Raw genomic sequence first — 17,304 nt, 5'->3', positions numbered from 1 at the left:
TAGCAATAGAATCATGCTGGGACCTCTCTTCAGATCATTCTCCCATTCTAATTGACCTAGCCTCCAAAATCATACTCAGAAATAAGCCTCCAGTCCTAACCAATAATCAAACAAATTGGAAAATATTCCGAAGCGCACTAGCAGAACAAATACCAACGAACTTGCCACTTAAAACAGAATTACAAATTGAAAATGCGGTACAACAACTTACTACCTCCATACAAAAGGCAGGTATGGAGGTAGTATTTATAGGTATCTTTCTACAGTATTTAGTCCATTTAACAGAGTAGTGCCATTAGAACAAGAAGAACCATTTAATTCTTTTCTTGAGGCTCCATATCAAATGGATCTACCTATCACCAAGTTTAATATTAAAGAAGTAAAACAGATAATAAAGAATGAGATACAACCCAATAAGGCTCCGGGATTCGACCTCATAACGGGTAAGATCCTCCAGGAACTAACCAATGACTGTTACAGAATAATCACTATGATCTTCAATGCTATGCTTAGTCTGCATTACTTCCCTCTGCAATGGAAAGTGGCACAGATTATACTCATTCAAAAACCTGGTAAAGATCCAAAAGATGTCAACTCATACCGACCGATTAGTCTACTCCCAGTCATCTCTAAGGTCTTCGAAAAACTTCTACTACGAAAAATCAAACCAATATTGGACGAAAAGTGTCTCATACCTGACCATCAATTCGGTTTTCGTAACCAACATGGTACAATAGAACAAGTTCACAGACTATACACAACAATAAGAAGTAGTCTCGAGAACAAGCAATATTGTACTGCAGCCTTTTTAGACGCCTCTCAAGCTTTTGACAAGGTGTGGCATACAGGACTTCTGTACAAATTAAAGAAAAATTTACCTTACCCTTACTTTAAACTGCTTCAATCATACCTTACAGAAAGGAGATATCTGGTAAAATATAGTGAAGCCTATACAAAACTCTACCCCATCCTATCTGGTGTACCTCAGGGTAGTGTGCTCGGATCGATTCTGTACCTGATATATACGGCAGACTTGCCAATAAGCAATAACCTAACGCTTGCAACATTCGCAGATGATACTGCTTTCTTGGCCTCTCATAGCAACCCAATAATAGCATCACAGAGACTGCAACTACATCTGAACAAAACAAATGAATGGCTTAAACTCTGGAGAATTAGAGTAAACCCCTCAAAATCTACACAAATTACATTCACTCTAAGAAGAGGTACATGTCCACAAGTTAACCTCAATGGACATCCTTTGCTCCAAAAGCATGACGTAAAATACTTAGGTATTCACCTTGACAAACGTCTAACTTGGACCAAACATATATGGACGAAAAGGCTTCAATTGGGAATTTTATACAGAAAACTTTACTGGTTGTTGGGAAAAAACTCTCACCTATCGATTGACAACAAGCTGCTGATATACAATACAATAATAAAACCCATTTGGACATATGGCTCACAGCTCTGGGGTTCAGCTAGCAAATCTAATATTATGATAATACAAAGATTCCAATCCAAAACTCTAAGAACAATCGCTAATGCACCTTGGTATATCCAGAATGATGCAATACATAGAGATCTTCAGGTACTGACAGTCTCTGAAGAGTGCAAAAAAACTTCTGAACAATATCAAAACAGGTTGCGGGTGCATCCTAATACCCTGGCACACAATCTTCTCAACAACCAACAAGCGAAGAGATTGAAGCGACATGACCCCTTGGACCTACCTCACCTATCCTGACAGAGCCTACAGCAGTGGGAGTTACGTCTTCAACAGCACCCAGCCATTGTGATCAGTGCCGCTTTTAGTGCTCGCGTATCAGTGTATGTGCGCATCCTACCGGTAAAAAGCCAATTTGTGTCGTGATGATTTGGTCACTGGACCTTACATCTCTCTGTCATGTAAAGACAAAAAATTTTACTTATTGTTTTCACTGCAAAACAGATTGTAAAAATCTTAAATGTTAATAAAAAAAAAAAAAAAAAAAAAAAATATTTGAAAAAATTTATAGACAAAAAATCAAACTGTGACCATAAATTATTGCTTAAAAAAAACGCAAGGTAAAACTAGGAGTATCTTTTCATCTATTCATCATCTAGTATCCCCCACCTATGTCTTAAAAGCTTCAGATGTCTGCGAAACATTTTTCCACCTTTTTTTTTAACCAGACTGGGCTACTTTACTTTTTACTGGTAGACTAAAGTTCTTAAAATAATGAATTGCTGCTTAATTGTTAATAATTTAAAAAGTCCACCGAACTCACTGCAGGAAACATAGAGGTCAAAAAAATTGTCAGATATTTGGCGGGGCCAGTGTCTCATAAGGAAAACACTCATGAACATGAAAACATTTTTTACAAGATCAGACCTTAGTCTAGAGCTCAGAATTCGAATGATCAGATCTTATGTTTTCTCTGTTTTGCTGTATGGCTGTGAAAGTTAGATAACGGACTCTGAAACAGAAAAAATAATAGATGGCTTTGAACTGTATATATACAGACGGATGCTGAGAATTTCATGGATACAAAAAGTTACCAATGGTTAGGTGTCTCGGTGCATGAGTAAACAAAATGAATTACTTAGCATAATCAAAGACAAATAAATACACTTGGGTCATGTCTTGAGAAGTGAAAGATATAAATGAATCCAAATCATATTGAAAGGTAAAGTGCAGGGTAAAACATCAGTTGGAAGGCCCCAGAACTCGTGGCTGAAAGACTTGAGGAGATGATTTGACCGCTCATCCACAGAAATCTTTCGTCCAACCTTCGAAAGGAGACGGCGCAGTAAGAAGAAGAAGAAAAAGAAGAAAAAGTGTCCCAACAGGGTTCTTTTTTACTTTATTTTTGTGTACTAACAGGTCAATCTCTTTCAGCCAGTTTTTCAAAAGCAGGTAATTTGTTTTAGTAAGGTAAAACCTTAACTCTAGTACAAGGTCTAGCTAACATATCTCGACGATATGCAGGACGTTTTAAGGAAGACTGAAGTAAGTAAATGGAGAAGATAGACATTCGATTGGAAAAAATGGCAGAATGTTTTGACGCAGACCATTGCTCACGAAAGGTTGTGTTGTCATCATCACTGATGATGATGGCAGGAAGGTCTATTGATCGGATCGGTACTAACTGTTGGTTGCTGAATTTCCCACCCCAAATAATCGCGTATAACTCTTATTTTCTGCAAATGATTTTGTAACTTGCGTTTTTCATTAATCTAGTAGCATATTTAGCAAGAAATAAAACCTAGTTTATTTGCGATTTTTTTATTTTCAAAGCACTACATAAACCAATATTATTTTTAGAAACAATCAAATAATATAATTTTTTCTTTCCTTAAAATCTATTTACGAAGTTTATTGAAGAAGTATATATTATTCATTAATATTTATGGTTAACAATTAAAATTATCTTAAATATTACTAGAAAAAAAAATTAAAACTTGAAAAAAATAATATTATTTAAACAAATTAGATGGTTTAATTAACAATTTATTTATTTAAATATTGCATATTCGTAATATACCCAAAAGTAAATACAAACTAAAAAACGAAATGTCGAAATCCATAAACTAAAACCCGAGATACAGCTTCTTCCCCTTCTATCGCTCCCACGAGCTTTAAAGCTATTCGAGTTTGAAGGCCATATTTTGAAGCTTTGTAAACGATTCCGTCGAAAGACAATCTTTTTTGAATTTAGATATTAACACCTTAAAGTATATTCTTTAAAATGACGCTAATTCAATCTTTTAATTGTTATAAACAAAGCTTCTGAGAATTAAAAAAAGCGAAATACTTCGTCCCAAATAGTCCAAGGACAACTTTTTCTCTTTTTAAATTTGTGAAAAAATGCAAGCTTTTCAAATATGAAATTTTTTTTTTCTACACACCATGGTTAAAAAGTTATTCTTATTGTTTATAAGCAAAAAAGTTGACATGTTTTGCAAAATGATTTTGCAATAATTACAATTATTTTTATTAATTATTTTTAATAATATTGATATATTAAATCTTATTCTTTCATAGGCTCCCCACAGAACTTCTGTAACTTTATTATTTTCTGACATATTATTTAAAAAAAAATTCATTTGGAATAAACAAATAAAATACCTTTTAAACTATTTGACCAATCGCTTGAAAATTTTGATCATATTTGAAGCACTAGAAATCTCAACATTTAATGTAATATTAACTTTCTAAGTTCATTTTTAAAAAAATTATAACATTTATAAAAAAAAACAAAATTTCTGGCTTATTTTACAATTTTCTTATTTTTCTAACTTTCTAAGCGACAGATAAGAAAAGAAACATAAAAATGCTCATTTTAAAGGGTTTTATATGATAAAGTAAACGGGGAACATCCAGGTCGTTGGCTGTATATGATATTAAAAAAAAACTTACAGAAAAGTAAAAGCTTCTAGTGTATAATGGTATATGGTTTTATTAAAAAATAATTAGAATTTCTCCTATATAATGAATAGAAGGATTACATGTATCCTTAAACGTTTTCGATCCATTTGGACCATCATTAGTGAAACCTGAAAGTAAATTTCCACTTTAAAATGACAAAAAAATATGTAAAATTTTGACTGTCAAATAGTGACTGCTAAAAATGTCGAAAATACATTTTTCCGTCAACCGTCCATTTGTGATCAATTTTAAAACCCTAAAAATCATTGATTAATGACCCCTATTAATGAATGATTTTCTATTAAGGAACGATTTCATTATAGGCAACACAACATACATTGCTTGCATAAATTAATTAAACGCTCTGTGATTGGCGGTGACCTGTCGTGTAGGCAACCAAACATATATTTATTTATATTCCCACTAAACAATTTAAAATGAAGTAGCCGCTGTTAGTACTATCTGTCATTATTTATCTTTAAGTAAATAAAAAGTTAAACTACGATATCCTTATTTCTGAAAAGTACGGTCGACGGAAAAGTTTTGTAACGATCTCGTGAATTAAAATGGAGATTAACAATTTCGAACATTAACGCGCTCGCTCCGCACACACGTTAAAATATCTCAATTGTTAATCGCCCTTAATAATAATTAATACATTTCTTGGTTAAATAACTATTAAAAAGTAATTGAAACCAGCTACCAAAATAGGTTTAAAAACCTTAAAATTAGATGATAATTATGTTATTTATTAAAATAATGACAAGAGGTCGATGTTATAAGATTTCATCTAAAGGGAACCTACTTTTCCCTGATCGAAAAAGGGGACTAATTTGCCCCCCGGGTAATCCAAGCCAACTGAATAAATTGAGAAGACAGTAAAACTAATTGAAAAATGACTATTTCTTGACTTCTTCTTCAGCCTGTTTGCATCCACTTTTGGACAAAGGCCTCCCAATCTCCACTTTTCTTAGTTTTGTGCTATTTGATTTCTTTTGACTTTTACTTTAATGTCGTCGAACCACTATTATTGTGGTCTTCCTCTACTACGACTGTGCTCGCGTGGTCTTCAATGTATAATGTTTCTCGGCAACCTTTTGTTGTTTTGTCATGTCGCGTGTCCTACCCAGCTTCATTGCGGAAATTCTTCCAATATTACACCTTCTTCTTGGTTCGCACGTCCTCATTTCGTATATGTTCCCTCAGGGAAACTCCTAATAGCTCGCTCGAAGGCCCACTATGTTGTTCTTAATCTATTGACTAATAACTCTGTGTCACCTTCTCTATTACATAGATCATAATTGGTAAAATACAACTGTTGAATACGTTTTTTTTTTAATTTATTGGTATATTTTTGTTTTTCAAACAACACTGAGTATTTCTACTGCTGTCCAAGTTATTCGGATTCTTCTAGATGTCTCCGCGTTTCATTCTGTTTGCCTAGTTTGATTGTTTGACCTAGGTATATAGGTATACTTTTTGATAATTTTGATCTTACTAAGATTTTGATTTGACATTTTTGCTTTTGTTTTATTTAAATTAATTTTTAAACTGATTTGCGCAGATTATTGTTTAAGCTCCTTTAGCATGTAGAGTAGTTCCTCTGTATTGTTCCTCGTCTTTCCCAATTTAACTTCTTGAATACATCTTCTAATGCAAGAGTAAAAATTTTGTACAGATAGATAGATAGATCTGTCTAACTCTTCTTTTTATTTTGCTTCTTGTATAATTCTGTATAGTAATCTTCAACAATATTTATTATCTATATTATTTGGAAAAAACAGCCCACATAAATTATGGTAATATGCTAAGTCAAAAAATAATTATTTCTAAAAGGATGAGACAGGGCTGCATTCTTTAACCACTGCTTATCGATCTATACATAATAACATTTTAAACTTGGAATATTGAGGACATGTCAAAAGACTAACGTTAAATAATTGATGGATTCGACCGTTACTTGATGAAAATTTTATGTAACGATAAAACACTGAAAACTTTGTTTTCAAAACTTCCACAAAATTTATAATAAAATCTTATCACTACAGCTGTTTCGACAGAGTGCCTTTCTCAAGTGATCTATTTTTGGTATGCGTTTACGCTTTATAGTCTTTAACGAAATAGGTTGAGTAGGGGAGTACTGTTTGTCTCAAGTTGGTCATTCAGAATTATATGTGTGTTTTTTAATTTGTTATTTTCCATAGATCCTAATAAAGATAGCTTAAGGCCTTTTTTTTAAATGTGAAGAATTTGAAATTCGTCATTAAAAGAATGATTATAATCTAGAAGGTGAAGTGCGTATGTAGAATCTGTTTTTCTATTATTGAAAGCCCTTTTATGTTCTACTATTCGTTTATTAAAATTTCTACCAGTTTGACCGATGCAAGTTTTTGGATAGTCGCCACATTAAAGTTTGCATACACCACTGTGTAAGTGCTTTTTATTTTGGATCTTGTTGTTTTTAATATATTTGCCTAAGTTGTTGTTCTGAAAGCTGGTGTTATTCCTTTCTTTTTTATGTGTTTGGCTATTTTTGTTGATGTTTTGCCTGTATATGTAATCGAGCAGAAGGTAGTGGGTTTTTTCTCTGGTGGTGGAAATACTAATTTCAGGGCTTTCTTAGTGTAGTTTTTGATTTAAAATTTTATTAACTGTTTGTTGGTTGTATCCATTGTTTACTGCTATTTGCTTAATGATATTTAATTCTGTCTCAAAGTTGTATTTTGACATCGGAATTTCTGTTAATCTATGTAACATACTATGATAGGCTGCCAGTTTATGTTGTGTGGGATGGGATGATGAATTGTCTATAGTCGTGTCAGTATGGGTAGGTTTATGAAATATAGAGAAGTCATGTTTGTTTTTAAGACTGATAAATTTTTAATTTTAAAAAAATTATGAGTTGATTTTGTTCTGTTTCTATTGTAAATTCAATATAACTATGAAGTGAATTAGTATTCGATAAAAATTGGTCGAGTTGCCTGTTAGTTCCTATAAAACATACCAGTGCATCGTCTACGTATCTCCACCCATATAAAAACTGTTTGAATACGGGATGTTTTGAAATCTTTGTCCCTAGATGATCAATATTTGATTATTAAATTCAAAATAGTCCTGGTTTATGCAAATTTTAAGAAGATGTAAAATTTCAGATGTAATGATTGGATTTGTATTCTGGTCTAAAATGTTTTTTACTAGAATAAAAGTTTCTGTAGGAGGAATATTAGAAAAAAGATTTTTTACGTCAAATGAAATTAGTCAAATCAAAAATAGATCACTTGAGAAAGGCACTCTGCCGAAACAGCTGTAGTGAAGTTTTCAGTGTTTTATTGTTACATACAAACTTAAAAGCTTACTTCAAATAACACCGTCGCGAAAATACGAATAGAGGGAAGAAAGAGCCGTATTTGCTGGTAGATAATTTGATTTACTTCTTAAAGAACAATGATGATTTTGAAATCGGCTGACGTTTTTCTTTATATCGTTAAATCATACATTTATACAAAAAAATATAAAATATTTTATAGTTTAGTAAAGTAAACAACAATCTCTGAGCTACAACAACCTCCATTCTACACATGTAATGACCACTTACTAATCACATCAGAAGAAGTGGAAAAGCAATATCACAACTAAAATATTGCAAAGCTCTTGGACCTGAAAATGCATATGCTGAACTCATAAAGCTATTTGACACCGACGGTACTCAACGCCTAACAAAAATGTTAAATTACATATATTTAAGCGAAGTAATACCAAGAACATGGCTGAAGTAGACGTTTATTGTTCGACCAAAGAACACAAAATCCGTATCGTGCAAAGATTTTCAGACCATCAGCTCAATGACCTACATTTTAAAGGAATTTCTAAAAATCATACGTCAAAGGATATATAGACTGTGCGAAGAAAAAATCAACCGTACACAGTTTGGTTTTCGGAATGTAGTGGGTACGAGAGAGACTTTCTTTAGTATACAAGTGCTGTTTCAACGATGTAGAGACGTGAATTGCGATATTTATGCAAGCTTCATTGATTACCATAAAGCGCTCAATACAGTAGAGCCCTACAAGCTGATGGAGATATTAAGAAATATTGGACTAAGCACCTGTGATCTAAGAATTATTACCAATCTTTACTGGAATCCAATCACTGAGGAAATCTTTCAAAAGGCAGTAGAGGATGTTAAAGTCGGAATTCGAATTACCGGAGAATGTATCAATAATATCAGATACGTGGACGACACGGTGCTATTCGCTGAAACTCCTCCAGGATTTAATGAATAGAAGCACAGAAGTAAGTCAGAAATGTAGTAAGTATGATGATCTCTAAGAAGGAATAGCAATTTGGAAGAATTTTTGTGAATGATCTGTATTTCAAAAAGTGGCTAAGTTATTCAAATGTCATAATTTATTAATACCAATAAAAATCAAATTACTACGATGTTATAGCTTTTCAACACCGTTGTACGGAGTTAAGTCATGGACTCTCACAGACGCTACCTACAAGAAAAGTATGGCTTTAGAAATGTGGCTTTATCGTTGAATCCTAAAGATATCTTATATCGACCACGTTACTATTCAGGATATTTTATTAAAACTACAGAAAGAAAAAGAGGTGTTAACCACAATAAAACAGCCAAAATCGAATACCTCCGTCACATCATCAGGAATAGCAGAAGATATAGGTTGCTGCAATTAATTTTACAGTGAAAAGTAGAAGGAAAATGAGAACCAGGAAGGCGAAAGATTTCCTGGCTGAAAAATCTACGTACATGGTTCAACACAGCATCCACAAATCTTTTCAGTGCAGCAGTATGCAAAATACAAATTGCCATGATGGTTTTCAACATCCGAAACGGATAGGCATTGCAAGAATAATAAATATATAAACATAAATTATATCTAATAAACAAATTTAAATAAAGTATTTTATTGCAATATTTTTGTTTAATTAAAAACAACTGAACACTACCAAATAACAAGTGATAAAGCTTAAAAATAGTTCTGGTATAAATTATTTATAGAGTAATTGATTTCAGTAATATCATTAATTTTTAATAAAAGTGAGCAGTCAATATTGATGACATATGTAACATTTTAAAACAAAACGCATAAACAATTCAGAGAAATTTACTCAATAAATAATGAAACGATATTATTTAATGTAATCATGTTAGGTATGAGTTGAATTTCAAAATATTTAACGAAAAGTCAAAAACAGAGGTTTTAACAATTTTGCCAGAAAGCAATCATGTCATTTAATTATTTTATATAAATGGTAAAATTAAATGAAATTTATGAAGCGGTAGGGTTAAAAATGAATTACACTAAAACAAAAATAATGAGCTAGGACCAGACATATATGACAATACAAAACCCTACTTGGGCCATGTCATCAAACTAGGAAAACAAATAAAGATGCTGAAATTATAAGAAGAACACAGCTACCATCGGCCGCTTTCGGTAAACTAGCGTATATCTTGAAAATCTCCTTCATTCCTATAAATATCAAGAACAAGGTGTATAACACATGCATACTACCGGCTTGTACCTACGGTTTGGAGACCATAGCCGTTACCAGTAAATCTGCTAAAAAACTGAAAACAACGCAAAGGGAAATGGGATGAAACATGCTTGGAATATCACTGAGAGACAAGATTACAAACATCGAGAAAACGCGTAGAACGAAGATCAGAGTTATCGTGGAAGAAATTACAAAATAGAAGTGACGTTGGGCCGGTCGCGTAAAAAGATATAATGATAACAGGTGGACACGGAAAATTCTAGAATGGACACCAAGGAGGACGACAAAAAACATAGAGACCTCAAAAGAGATGGGTAGATGGCATAAGAACAATAGCAGGCAAACAGTGGATTAGATTGGCCCCAGATAGAGAAAGATGGAAGCAATTGGGAGATACCTACATTCAGGAATATATGGAAAGTGATAGACGAAGAAAAAGAAGAATATAAATTATTGAAAGTCAAAAGGCATGGTCAGCTCTAATATAAAAAAAATTACATAATATTATCAAAATATAATTACATAGTACAGCACGGTAGGTCTCAGCCCGCCTTTGGATTGAAATTTGTCCGCTACAATTTTTTCTGGTCATGAGAGTTATCCTTCAACTTACCACATCTTATCTTTAAAGACCATATTTTTTTTCTCTAACCATTTTTTGTGATTCCTTCTTTAAACTTTCGTGTTTCTTCACATCTTATCAATTTATTTTTTGTCTATATTTCTTCTATCTCTTAGGTAGAAGCGCCTAGTAATCAGTCTTGGTTCCTCTATTGTGGAATATATTCCGGGAAGTACGACTGGTGAAGCTACGTACAGTCCAACTAGCGTCCAGCGTCTGTACATCGGGTGAGTGCCAAACACCGCCGCTGCGGTGGCGGTACAGTTATAAGTGTTGCGTCTTCTTCCAAATTACCCAAACACATCCCTATTTCCTTCCATATAATCAAACCTATCCTGCAGGTGGATAAGCTTAGATGGGCCAGGACTAGTCATCCATGCTCATCTTTGGCTATTCACTAAAATCCAAGTCACTAACACTTTCAACTTAGTTAGAAGCAGCAGCAAATTGGAAATCTCAATTTCGATAAGAAACAGTTTCTTTGGGTAAAGATCAACTTAGTAGAAGAGTAGCTGAACCAGAACGAGTGGGTTCCATAGAAGAAGTTCAAATTTATACTTTAAATTTTTTTTAATTTTCAAGAGACATTCACTTAACTTTGGGTAAGTTGGATCAGATTATATTAGGATTTCATTAAACTATCGGGAATATCGTAGGTGAATGTCAAGGAAATAGTGCAGCAGCCGCAAGGCGTTATGAAGTAAAATACCCCAATCGAAATACACCCGATAGACGATTATTTCTGACCATTGATCGTCGTTTACGGGAATTGGGTACATTCCAACCGCAAGTTGCTGGCAATAGTTGTCGTCCAATAATGGATGCAACTGATGAGGACATTTTAGAAATCATTGAAGAAGTCCCTGGAACAAGTACAAGGGTAATAGCTGCTCAACTAAATGTTCCTCACGTAAGGGTTTGGAGGCGTTTGAAGGATCAGCTGCTTAAACCCTATCACTTAACAACGGCTCAAGAGTTATTGGTTGAAGATTATCCTAAAAGGATTGGATTTTGCGATTGGTTGTTAATGGAAAACACTCTAAATGTTTTTTTTGGCATAGACTTTTAGTCATTCAGCCAGACTCAACATGGTAGAAAAGGTTGTCTGAGTTTATATTAAAATAAATATACAAAACAGTTAACAGGTAAACAGGGTCACTCTCTTCTCGCCTTCAAATGTTAATTTTATTAAAAATATTTTGTTTATTGACGAGGCTACCTTCAGTAGAAATGGAATTATAAACCATCATAATGAGCATATTTGGGCTGACGAAAATACTCACACCAAAAAAACGACGCATTACCAAAGGACTTTTAAAATTAATGTTTGGGCAGGAATTGTGGATAACAATCTAATAGGCCCAGTATTTCTCCCAACAATTTAAATGGTGATAATTATTTGCAGTTCCTGGCAAACGATTTACAAGAGTACTTGGAAGAAGTGAATATTGCAATAAGACAAAATATGTAGTTTCTACAAGATGACGCTCCACTGCATTACAGTAATGAAGTCCGGGAATACCTTTGCAGGCAGTATCCTGGTCGGTGGATTGGAAGGGGTCGTGACGCACCTATTGGTTGGCCACCCAGAAGTCCAGGTCTTAACCGCATGGACTTTTGCTTTTGGGGGTTTATGAAATAGAAGGTGTATTCTGTAACAATAGAGGACGAACAACAATTGAGGGTTAGAATAATTGAAGCTGCAAATCAATTTCGTCAGAAAAATATGATATTTCAGCGCATTCGGTGTTCTTTATTAAAACGATACCGAATGTGTATTAAAGAAAATGGGGGTCATTTTAAACATTTATTGTAATATCGTCCTTATAGAGGTTATAGATATTTTTTGTACTTGTTAATTCATTTAAGCCATTTATTTAGTTGCAAGTAATTTTTTAAAGGTTAATGAAAAGGGCCGTAACTCAATAAAAACTGTTTTGAAAAAAGTGATAAGAGGCAAAAATTTTTTAAAAATAATGTGTTAAACTAATGATGCTACAAAATTCATTTGATTTGCACGTACTTAAAAGATTGGAGGGATTTAGGGCTGCACACCCCCAACTAAAATTTTTCTGTGCGCTTAGATTTTGTTTTTTCTTTTTTTTTAAATGTTTTCAGAATAAGAAAGTAACGTGTTGTAAAGTAACTTCAAAGTTGAATTCAATCAATTTATTTTTATCCCCGGAATGCGTGATTTAATTTATGAAATACCTTTTTGAAACGCCCTGTATATATATATATATATATATATATATATATATATATATATATATATATATATATATATATATATATATATATATATATATATATATATTGATTTATAGTATCAGCAATCGGTCAATTGACCGATTGCTGATACTATAAATTAATATTTAAAACAGTACGGTCGAAAAATAATTTGAAATATATATATATATATATATATATATATATATATATATATATACAGTAGACTCCCTCTATAACGAGAACTGAAATGGCAGACTAATTACCTCGTTATAAGCGGATCTCGTTATATCCAACAACAATATTACTGTGCATACATATGAATATGTAGTTTTCTAAAACATTAACTTTCTATAGTGAAGCCATTCGGAGCAATATAAGATGCTAATAAATATTGTTTGAATGGCGTTTTTAAAACAAAGTTGTTTACTTTTATTGTCAATGAAATGCATTAAAACAAAAAAGAGTTGTTTACTTTTACTGTTAATGATATACGTTAAAACAAAAATCTGTATTCTGTAAATATGTATAAAGCGTATAAAGTTATTTTGTCATTTTTGACTGCTTTAAATTGTCCAGTATTCTATCTATCATATTTTCTAAAGATGTGAAACAGTTTTATGCTTCTTCATTTGCGTTTTGTCCTTGGATAAAGTTTCTGACAACCTTTAAAACACGTGTGAATGGTCAACCCAATACAATGACACTTGTGAATAATAAATTTTACATTTCCGACTAAGAATCATAAATTGTAAGAAGTTTATTGCGGGCGGCCCGCAGTTAAAAAGGGTATTTATTTATAGCTACGACCGGGCCAAAACGTAAAAAACACGTTTTTCAATCTTATTTTTTCTCGTTATAAGCAAATTTACCTCGCTATAAAGGGTTATAGTTCAATAGAAATTTCATGGGACATCTAATGTACCTCGTTATAAGCGAAACCTCGTAATAACCGTGTTCGTTATAAAGGGAGTATACTGTATATATATATATATATATATATATATATATATATATATATATATATATATATATATATATATATATATATATATATATATATATAACTGTTTTGGATGGGTTGGAGTCAATAATAGGGCTATTGGTTAACTATTTTTTTATTCTCGAGCTTTCAATTGTGTTTACAATTATTATCAAGAGCTAAAAAAGACAAAATATACTTACAAGGTTGAACTAAAAAGAAAAAACAATTTTTGTTAACTTACCAAATAAAAATTAGTTTGGTAAGTAAAAATCACTGCTTACATGTTCAAAATATTTAATACAAAAATGTTTTTATCTAATAAATGTTTCTCTGAAAAATTTTTATAATTTTGAAAACATTTTTTTTAATATAAGAATAATTGAATTTATAAATAAGTTCAAATAGCAACCAATTACAAATAGCCTCAATGTCATAAATGCCAACATAAAATTTTTATTTTTGACAATTATATTGCCAAAAGTAAAACTTCGTTTAAACATTCTTTTTTGTTTAGTAACAAAAAGAAGAAGATTTATTCACCCTTGACAGATGTCTGAATATGTCACATAATTTCCAAGCATCATGGTGAATATTCCCAGTCCGATGATGTAAAAGGGAATTTACATTAACTAGGCCATTTGTAACATGTCCAGGGAAACATCCATTAGATCTACACTTCAACAAAAAAGTCTTTTGATTGTGTAAAGCAGCAAGTTTGATGGTAATTCTAGTCCAATCCTTCAGAATTCTGACTGTAGATTGCCCATAATCGTTTCGGATGTCATCGAAAAAACCCATATTTTTCTACAAGAATAATTTACAATTTGTAATTGGTTGCTATTTGAACTTATTTATAAATTCAATTATTCTTATATTAAAAAAAATGTTTTCAAAATTATAAAAATTTTTCAGAGAAACATTTATTAGATAAAAACATTTTTGTATTAAATATTTTGAACATGTAAGCAGTGATTTTTACTTACCAAACTAATTTTTATTTGGTAAGTTAACAAAAATTGTTTTTTCTTTTTAGTTCAACCTTGTAAGTATTTTGTCTTTTTTAGCTCTTGATAATAATTGTAAACACAATTGAAAGCTCGAGAATAAAAAAATAGTTAACCAATAGCCCTATTATTGACTCCAACCCATCCAAAACAGTTATATATTTGTTCCAAACGAGTCACAAGTACTTCTTTTTTCTTATATATATATATATATATATATATATATATATATATATATATATATATATATATATATATATATATATATATATATATATATATATATATATATAATGTTCGATAGTTATTAGGATTATAATATTGGTTTTTATTCATGATATTTCTCAGTTTTCGATGGCTGGTAAAAGCGCATCCCTGGCATCGAGATTCTTGCGTTAAAATTAAATTGGGGGATTTCGAACACCAATTGACAGCATGCTAATAACTAAAAAATGACTTACAATGCACAATAATGCTGAAGCGTTTGCTAACAGACGGGGGCACTCCGTTACTGGCTATGCATAAGTAGGCACCCATATCAGTCCGTTGAACATTCATTAACGTCAGCGACTCCCCATCGAAGACTCGGAGAACTGAAAAGTAAAAAGGGGTAAATTATTTGCACATGGTTTTTTAATCTTTATATTTTGACACCCATCGGTTCGTGTTGTGACGTTGATTAGATCCCGACTGTGACGTGAAATGAAAGAATGTGGACGCGAATGATGATGGTGATCGTTTTATTACAGATGAAACGTTACGGTTTTATCATTTTTCAATTAACATAACGGCTGTGAGTTAATTTTTGATGTGAAAGGGTTGTGGGCCCATTCACGTGTATTAAAATAATTATTTACAAAATGCCACTCTTCGACATGATATTAGGTTATGTTTTGGTGAAATATTTAAAGCCATTAGTATACTGCTCAAAATTTTTACCTTTTCAGTTGTTGAGGTATTACGACGCATATTTTATATAAATACATTTCTGGAATAAATAACTGGTTTCTATATTAGAAACACAAGTTGGGAAATTATTATATATATTTTTAAGTTGTCTGCCGAATTTTGTACTTTAAATAATAAGGATATTAATAAGGTTTTTTATAATGATCGATTATTATATCGTTTAGGTATATTATAACTATTTCTTATTTTGTTTACAATATGGCATGCACACACAACCAAACTTATATGGAATCATCTCATATTTCTTATTATTTCAAGCGAATTTAAAAAAAAGTAACATAAGAAGTCGAACAATACTTATGTTAACCAATTTAATCACTAATAGAAAAAAATTAAAGAACGCGATAAATTCTTGAAATAACAAATTAAAATTATGTATTTGTTTTAAAGTCAACAGCAATTTAAATGTAAAACGAATAATGTTTACATTGTTTTTATTTTTACACAGCTTTTATTAGCTGTGCGATGTTTTGTGGATTATCCCGGCGAGCTCAAATTGTTCTGTTAAGCATATCCCACAAATGCTCTATAAGGTTAAGGTCGGGTGAGCAAGCAGGGCACTTCAGAATGATATCTTCTGCTTAAGGGAAGTCTGTAATCACCTTTCTGGTCTATGGAGGTACATTTTTATGCATGAAAATTAAATTTACTTTCATTTCACTTCACCTCAGCTTAACTACAGTTTCTAGAACCAAATCAAACGTACCTGCGAGCTGTTAAAGTTAATTGGATTAAAATTAAAAAAGTTTTTTCAACGATCATAATTCCTCCCCGGAACATTACACTTTCTCCTTTATATCGGTGAACAGATCTGGCAGTTTCAGTTCTTGCTTGTCTTCCTCGCTCTCTAAATACCTACACGAATTCGTCGGTCATCCGATTTTGCACAAATCCTGGTTTCGTCTGAAATAGCACATTTTGCCAATTTTGAATGTTCCAGTTTTAGTGTTAAAAACCCCAATTTAGGTGATCAATCTTGTGCTGCTTGGATAACTTGAGAATTCATAACTGTCTACTGCTGTATAGTCCTTGAGCATAAAGTCATTTTCTTATGGTTTTAACTGAAATATTTACATTTGTAGCTTACAAAAGTTGCATTTGGAGCTGCGGGTGAGACATTGTTGGGTTTCTTCTAGATACTTGGACAATGAAATGATCGTGGCGAGCCGTTATTACTGTTTGGACACTTTGTCTTGGTATATTCTTAAACGTTCCTAATTACTGATACCTAGCATCAGCAGATTTCATCCAACGCTCTGTGTTATGCCTAACACTGCAGCTATGTCCCTCTGAAACATTCCTTGCTTTACAAGACCAATGATCTTTCCCCTTTACACATCAGATAATCCCATATAAGGCATATTTTTGCTTTTGAACGCAAAAGTTAGTTTATTTATTTTTGTTAAATTTACAAAACTAAAACAAATAAAGTGTAATATACCAAGCTCATCATCATCACTTTGGCTTTACAACCCTGTGTGGGTCCTAGCCTCCTTAAGATTTTTTTTCCAGTCGTCCCTATCCATCGCCTTCCTCCTACCAAGCTCTGTTATGTGAT

General features: G+C 32.2%; 1 protein-coding gene across 1 annotated transcript in view; it reads right to left on the bottom strand.

Annotated features, from left to right (window-relative positions):
* Window positions 1–17,304, bottom strand: part of LOC140451778 (lachesin-like) — a 652,628-nt gene that overhangs the window by 96,357 nt on the left and 538,967 nt on the right. The window contains exon 6 of the mRNA XM_072545633.1: window positions 15,239–15,370. Within this exon, the coding sequence (XP_072401734.1) occupies window positions 15,239–15,370 (132 nt within the window). The remainder of the gene's footprint in view (window positions 1–15,238; window positions 15,371–17,304) is intronic.

This window comes from Diabrotica undecimpunctata, chromosome 10 (genome assembly GCF_040954645.1).
Source record: "Diabrotica undecimpunctata isolate CICGRU chromosome 10, icDiaUnde3, whole genome shotgun sequence".
Lineage (NCBI taxonomy): Eukaryota > Metazoa > Arthropoda > Insecta > Coleoptera > Chrysomelidae > Diabrotica > Diabrotica undecimpunctata.
The sequence above is the reverse complement of the archived record's forward strand: the minus strand, read 5'-3'. Positions and strand labels throughout refer to the sequence as shown.